The sequence below is a fragment of the Lactuca sativa genome, chromosome 3 (genome assembly GCF_002870075.4).
Source record: "Lactuca sativa cultivar Salinas chromosome 3, Lsat_Salinas_v11, whole genome shotgun sequence".
Taxonomy (NCBI): Eukaryota; Viridiplantae; Streptophyta; class Magnoliopsida; order Asterales; family Asteraceae; genus Lactuca; species Lactuca sativa.
In genome coordinates, this window is record NC_056625.2 from 113402269 (window position 1) to 113410611 (window position 8343).

The window sequence follows — 8343 nt, forward strand, 5'->3', positions numbered from 1 at the left end:
AAGTGATCAGTTACTCCTCTGTTCTTCTTGATATCCTATAGACAAGAAACATGGATTAAAATCAATCTCATGGTCCAAGATTTTGTTTTCTCGATTTCCCGATTTGTGTTGACGTCATTAGGCTACTAACTGAACACATCAATTCGGTCCTGGTTGGACCCAACACTTATAATGTCAACATCAAATCATCGAGGGGCACAAATATATGGCTTTTCCTTAGCTAGGAAAAAGGAATGAATAAACTTTGACTATATGATCATACATTTTACTTGTTATATCATGCATGGAATTACATTTTATGACATTCATTTTCGGTTGTGTTGGAGTAAACCAATGCATAATAATTTGCAAGCTATGACTTATATATCTCTGTTTTAAGAATATAAGATGTTATCGTCTTACAATTACTCGTGATTAAAATCCATGAAGCAATCTATAATTCCATTACTTGAAAACTAAACAGAATTTGAAACTAATTCTAATTCGATTTCTTGCCAACCAAATAGGATATGGAATTGGATTCAAACTCCTGACACGTTTCTTTTCCAATTCCAAATGTAATTCCTTTAGAAACTTTCTGCGAACCAAACAACACCTTATACTTATAGTGAAACCCTCGATATTCTTTCATTTTATGATATGCATGTGAGAAATGTATCCTCTTATACTTATAGTGAAACCATCCATTTTCTAGTCATGCATGAGTAGTCATGAAGTATGTAGTTTTCCTAATATTTATGTTGAGCCCGCAAGATATATATTCAGGAAAGGCATCCCCCGACCTTACGTTACTATTTTGGTGTTAGAGTATGAGTGACATTATGATAACCTATGAGGGATACATAGTAGTATATTATATATTTTTTTTATTAACTTTTGACATTACATTTTGTTTGGAATGTTTATTTATAATGTATTTTGAATGGAGTTTTCAATATATGTACTTTGTGATTATTATGGTTATATGGTCTTTTGATGACTACTATATTTTATTATACATCTACCCCTTCCTGTCTTACTAGACTTTCCAATCTAATACATTAATTTGATCGTGTCTCAAGTGAAAGGTTGTAGCATAGTCTTATGGAGTTTGAGACATTTGATTGATTTGTTGAGGGACACTTAGATGTGTTTTGGGGCATTAATGATAGGTTGACATTTCTGTTATTAGTTATGCATTTGATTATTATATGGGCATCTATTATTAACAAATTTATAAGGTTTTGTTAAAAAGTTGAACTATTAGGATTTCTAGGTGTATAAAAGTTAATTATATTTCGAAGTATAATACTATTTTCAAACATTGCCTACATGGCGGGTCATGTATTTTCTCATGAATTAGATCCCCTTAGCCTCTACCTGGTCATTGATTGTCTTGGTACAGACGAAGGAATCACACACACCTCCAAGAAGGAAAATACATTGCATAATAGTAAATGGTGTTTCATTTGTGGCAAACCACATATGACAAAATATTGTCTAGAAAGAGTTTCTAAGCAAGTATAGCTGAAATGGAAGAGGGGCCATTCAAGGAGAAGGTATGCATGGGATTGTTGAAAGTTATTAACAAAATCAAACAAAAGAGAGTGCGCACACCTGAATGTTAACCTTCTCATTGTTGTTCATCATCAAGTTCACTTGAACCTGAGTTTCAATTCTGTCTCCTAAGTATTAAATGAACATGAGTCTAGCACCACTTGTCACAAACTTGTCTCTACAAACTCACCATGCAACACTTAGTCCTTAAACAAATCAGTCTAACTCGAACTACTCTAAAAACAAGGAAAACCAAGTAAGAACAACTAAGGAACTAAATGGGAATGACTTGTATTACAATATGAATGCTCACAAAAAAGGAGTTACTTAAGTAAATGTATAATAATAACAAATGACTACATACTAACTATTAGGCCATCCGGAGTACCCAACACTAAATAGGGATGAAAGTGGGTCTAAACCCAGACAAAATAGACCGGGAATCAGAAAACCCGGGAACCGGTTAACGGGATTTTGTAGGATCGAAAATCGGATCGGTATATAGGAACCGGTTCCGGTAAGGTACCGGGTAAACTTGTTCTAGAACTGGAATACCTGAAAACATCAAATTCAGTCGGGTGGAACCGAGTAAAGTGGATCTAGAACCGGAAAACCCCGAAAAAACGATATATTTTGGTAATTACTTAGTCGGTTGAACTTGGAAAATTTATAGCTTTGATATCCAGACTTCGGGGGTGTATAAGTCATTGAATATTAAACTAAAAATGATAAAACTATAGTCTAAAATCATGTACAAACTTTAAAATACACGTTGGAAAAAACCACATGACTTCAAACGAATAAGATATGCATGTTTTAAGCTTTTCACAAAAGTCAGTTTTAATTCCTAACACCGATTCCGGTTTTTAAATCCAGTTTATCCGGACCCGAAACCCGGATAATGACATTCTTTAAACCTAGAACCCTGACCAGTTCTAAGGATTTCAGTTCTAGTCCGGACCTGTCCGATTTTCCGATTTTAAATCTCATTCCTACCACAAATCATGAATGTGACGGGCGCCACATCACTACGACCTTATCACAACATACAATTATTAAATGTTGATATTCCCACCACTAGTGCAACATCATTATATACATCTTATTTTTTTTTTTATTTAGATAAAATATATATTTTAATTATTTAAAATATGAAGAGAAGTAGAGAGAGAGAAGAAAAGAGATAGAAGTTAATTGGACATTGTGGTTCGTCCTCTTCGCTACAAATGACCACGACAACTACCAACTACTAACCACCATGATGGCGTTCACGGATGATGGTTGTTGTCAAGCGGACCAAGGTGGCATCCGTAACATGTATTCCAGATAGTGTTAATAATAATCTTCTCCAAGTACAATGATACAAGTAAATAGATAGACATCTTTTAAACAATGGCATTCTAGATAATTACAAAAAGTTTTTACCCAAATCTACTCTTTCTACCATCATTTTTGAAGGGTGTTAATGTTACTATACGTATCACGCACGCTTATGCACATAAATTATTAAATCATAAAAGGTACATATACATTATTCCATTCAAAGGATAAAAAACGTTTTGGATCATCTTTTTGAAGGCTCAACATCCATACAAAGGAACCTCGACGACACCTTTTCCATTTATGAGCAACTTATTCAGAGTGAGAGCAAGATTTATAAACTCAATAGATTATCAACAAACTTTGATTCTCTTGACATCACAACCAATGTATAGTTACCCATCAAATCTAAATCGTCAAAACTGTCGAACCAAAAACAATGATCAATCTTCAACATAGACTTCACCTACGACAGTGTTTGTTTGTCCTAATAAAGGCTACATTTTCGATCCATATTACTTCGATATTTCGGAGGTATTTCGAGTTTAATAAAATAATCCACATAGACTTCACCTTTGACCAGTTACATCATCATCATCATCATCATCATTACCAATAGCATAAGCTGCAAAATGGCTGATATAATTTCAGCTTTTCCTAAACGACCAAGCTTCATCATCATCCCATACAAAAATACAACAAAAAGTTTTCAAAAACACCATTAATGGCGGATCTAACTGTTTTACCTGTACCCCATTACACCATTAGCAAAAAAAAGAAGAGAAGATTATAATTTCACAAGAAAAAAGATACTAAAAAATTAACGCCATGAAGAAACAGTGAGAAGAGGTACATCGTTCCAAGCAAGCGATAGAAACCCAGGATGAGAATCGATCAGATTATACATTTCACTGTAATTGTAACTCCATAGCAGAATCTTGGCTTGACTCACTGCATAATTGCTGAAATTTACTGTTTCAAAACCGGAATTTTCCATTGTTATCCGCCATTGTTCTCTCCCCTCCATCCGTTCCCTTTTACTTCCTTCTTCCTCATGTCCCACCGCCGCTGCAATTCGCCGGCCGAATAACGATCTCTCCACCTCCAACCTTTCCGGCGAGTCTCGGGTCATGTTGGGTTCAAGAGATTCAAAGACAGCTGAGTAGTAGTTTAGGGCGTTGTTGAAGCGTTGAAGAAAGCCTACCTGATTCAAACTCGCTTCGTATTCGCCTAAAGTGACGATACTCGGGTTCAGAGATTTCGCCAGCTTCAAAGCTTTCTCAACGGCAATGGAGTTCTCGTCGAGCAAATTATACAACTGGAGCATGAAATTAACGGCTAAAAACTCATCTGCATCGATCCAAAAGCTTGACACGTTGAGTTTTTCGATCGGAGTTAAAATGGGTTCGAATTCGAAATTCAGATCTAGAACCTTCGCGAACTCACGCAGGCGGTTCCCGGTTGCGAGAAGCTCCGGAGCCGGCGAGTCTCCCAGTATTAACGCTGGAATACCGGAGACTCGGATTCGAGTTGGTTTTCCGGCGGGTCGGGTTGCTAGAGCTTGAAGAAGTGCTGCCCATTGAACTCCTTGAACTATCCCAAAATCAACGATGTGGATTTTATCGGCGTTTTCTGTTGCTTCAAGAATTGCTTGATTTGCAGTGAGGTGAGCGAATTTGAAGTAAGGGCAAGCGTCGTTGAGAGCTTTGTAAGTGAGAGTGAACTCCTCCCGTGACGTTATATCGGAAACTGCTCGCGGTTTCCGAGTGACGCGACTGTGGAGTGCTTCGGCGAAGTAGAACGCCACTCTCTCGGTGGGATCTCCGTCGTCAGCGGATAGAGAATCGCGGAGGCGAATCAATGGTGTGATTGCATTTCCGGGATCTGTTTCGGCGACACGAGCGCAATCAGTTAGGGTTTTGAGCAAGGGTTTTGTCAAAATCCTCTCTGGTGAACTGGTAGACGCAATATCCGGTTTTGATGGCAGAGATTTTTCCGTTTTCGGAGGCTTTATTTCCTTCTCAGGCGGTAGCAGATGATCGGAAGCCAGTACTGGCGGCGGCGGTGGCGGCCAAGTAGAGTTAGCATTTTTTAGATCCGTTGAGCAAGTGAGTCGACTCGGACAATCGGAAAACGGATCGGCGGCATAGAGAGTGAAGTCCGAGCTCGGTTGCCATGTCGAACTCTCTGTCGTCGAGTCTATTAAGCTTTCCATCCACTCGTCGGTGTCGAACTCCCCCACCGATCCTGACGCCGCCACAAAATCGGCGAACCTAAACCCTGGATGCTGGTGGTGATGGTGATCTAGGTTCGGAAACTGAAATCCTGCCGCCTCTTCGGCTCCGGTCACATCCGCCGCACCTCCTTCAAACGGATCGGAAAATCCGTATGCAAGAGTCGGAGATTGGTGGCCGGTGGTGCTCCAAAATGGATTTACGTTCACAGTGACTAATGGCTGCTGGTGTTGCTGCTGTTGATGAAGCTGTTGTTCTTGTTGTTGTTTTTGCTGAATAACTTGTTGGGCTATGGCCATTAAATTGCCGCTGTCGGTGCACATATATGCCATTCTCCGGCGAAATATAGCCGGCGACGGTGTCTGTCACATCACTCTCTAGTAGTGAAAGATGGGGAGTATATATGAGCAACGGCAAAGTAGGAAAAGGGAAAATTTGAGAGTGAAGGGGGGAAATTGAAACGGTAGTCTTTACACAACAAAATTTCAATGATTAAAGTTATCCTTTTTGTCAATTATTTTCAAGTTTTAATCTATAAAATATAAAATTATAAGGTAAAAAAATATATATATAGAAATTAAATAAAATGACGTTTTTGTCCTCCTTTGAATATGTATTGTCTCTGTTTTAATAATGTAATATGTTTTATTCCGGATAATATTTTCAATAATATATATTTTTAATATAACAACTCACAATTTGATTTACAAGTTTCAATTAATGAGTCATTCGCTAAAAAAATCTTATAGACAAGTCTATTCATCATATCATCATCAAAAGATTTATGGTCTAAGACTTCTAATTTCATACTCTTATATGGTGGTCCGTCCTCCATATGATCACATTTTGAGCTTATATCAACAAAAGATCATGCAGTGGACTTTGAGACTTGTAAAAATGAAATAGATGCTTCGTACAGATAAAAAGTCATTTTGCACCATTTTTTGCTTTGTGAACTTCGTTTGAAACATCTCTATCGTTACCACATCTTCAGATTTTCGGTGACTGATTATGTGGGTAAAAGTGTTGCATGTAAGTAAACTAAGTCGAATCGATATAACATTCATTGACGATTCGATATGTACTACGTGGATCCTAAAACACTGGAGGAAGTGTCGATATATTCTTTATAGATCATTTTATAATGACAATGTAGTTTCATTTAGTACACAATAAGTTTAAATTCTTTAAAAATAAATTAGGGTTTAGAAATACATGTTTCAAGAATAAAGAAATTATTCATGAGTTATTAAAGTATTTTGAAATGTCCTATTTAAATATTATCTACTACATTATATATAGTTTTTATGAGTGAATAAATATGAGAGAGAGAGAGAGAGATAGTAAATATAACAAAAAAAAGTTCCTTATGACAACACCGTTGAGTATAAATAAGTATGGTGAACCACTTAATGACTATTACCAAAGGACTTCTAGTCTAGTGGTATCCGGTGATGTCCTCATTTCTTAAGGTTGAGACTTGAGAGTTTAAGTCTCTCATCGTGGATATAGGTGGATTTAAGGAGTGGTTTAGAAGTATGTTAGATTATCCATTTAAAATTAAAAAAAACTTAATGACTACTTTATGGTAATATTATTTAAGGAAATTTGTTATGGTTATTTATAGTTGAGATTTTAGACATAACTGATTATAGCTGAAGGTTGTGGTTAACAATAAGAAAATAATAATAGTTAAGAATGATTGAATGTTGTAGCTAGTTATCTAGGACATAAATGGACATATTCATCTAACTTAACTTTGGGAATTTTCATTAAAAAATATACTATTTATAGCATTATACTTTGATTTATTAGAAAAGAAAATCTCCAATAAAGTCCTATTCTTGACCAGTTTACGGTTTAATCTCAAATTAAATTTATTTTACGAAAAAAAAAAAAAAAAAGACAGATTACTGGTTAAAATTTTGGAATAACCCTTCATAGCCCGTTTCACAGATTTAGCCGGTATATCATCTTTTTTGGTTAATTAATCCAAAATTTGGGGCTTTTTTTTATTAACTAATAAAAAATTTAGAGCTTTTTCATGATTTTTTTTTACCAATAACAAAAATATTTAGATTTTTCTGAAGATTACTTTTAAACTAATGTATATTATATGATCTAAGTTAATATGTACCATTTCCCGTCTTCATTCTCGTGCTTTTTGTAAGCTCGCCATGTGTTTTCGTTGTCGTCGTCGAACACAACAACAAAAAGCTCACTCACAAGCATCTTTAACTCTATTTGTTTTCCAAACTCATCCATTTACAACTTTGTGATCATCTTTCAATCTCCAAACTTAGATTCATTGTCATGAAAAATGTGGGGACTGTACTTTGACTAGTTTTTTGAATGAGACGTGGTTTGGTTTTTTTTTTGGAAACGACAAATAAATTAGAAACCACTCACCATGACTAGTAAGGAGCTAAAAACATGGGAGGGAGAAAATGTACAGTTGCAAGTTTAGAAAAGAAAGGGGCAGACAACACCAATAAACCTAGTTACTAGGGGCTAAGTTACCTTATGCTTACACCATAAAAATGATACAGACATGGCCAAGGTTCTAAAAAGCTCGCTATGACTCTAAGGCTTATACTTACTGTCGAGCTTTGACAAATTGCCGCCTTAGGTCATATATGTATATAAAAATGAATAAAAATAGAAAATATGTATAAAATTATTAATTATATACAAAATTCCCGCCTTAAGCCACACCTTACAAATGGCGTGGTTCGCCACGACTTGAAAAAGCTTGAGGCTTGACATTGCCGCCAAGTCACGCCTTATGTTATTTAGAACCTTGGACATGACATTATCAACAATCTTCTTAGGGGAAACTCCGGTTGAACATTTAGTGTATGGGTTTGAACCATGGTTCGAGTCGTGGTTAGGTAATAGGAACATCCGAGTGTTGGAACCATGGTTCAAGTCATCGTTAGGTAATAGGGATGTCAACGTGATCAACAAGGATTTTCTCCTTTCTTCATTTGGAGATTGAAAGATGATCGCATAGTTGTAAATAGATGATTTTGGAAAATCGATGGAGTTAACGATGCTTTTTGTTGTTAGGTTCGATCACGACGACAAAAACACACGGTGAGCCTAGGAAGAGCGCAAGAAAGAAGATGTTAAATGGTACATATTAACTTAGATTATATAATATACATTAGTTTAAAGGTAATCTTCAGAAAGTCCAATTTTTTTAGTTATTGGTAAAAATTAATGAAAAAACCCCAAAATTTTGTTCAGTTAA

The 8343-nt window shown here is 36.0% G+C and overlaps 1 protein-coding gene across 1 annotated transcript; it reads right to left on the minus strand.

The window, feature by feature from the left end:
* Positions 1–3400: 3400 nt before the first annotated feature.
* Positions 3401–5578, minus strand: LOC111885810 (scarecrow-like protein 4). Its single transcript, XM_023882048.3, has one exon. The coding sequence runs from the start codon at positions 5420–5422 to the stop codon at positions 3677–3679; it is 1746 nt and encodes a 581-aa protein (XP_023737816.1). The 5' UTR covers positions 5423–5578; the 3' UTR covers positions 3401–3676.
* Between the last annotated feature and the right edge of the window lie 2765 nt (positions 5579–8343).

Bases quoted from the DNA above. Each gene is read 5' to 3' on its own strand.
- LOC111885810 (XM_023882048.3), bottom strand. From the start codon at position 5,422: ATGGCATATATGTGCACCGACAGCGGCAATTTAATGGCCATAGCCCAA.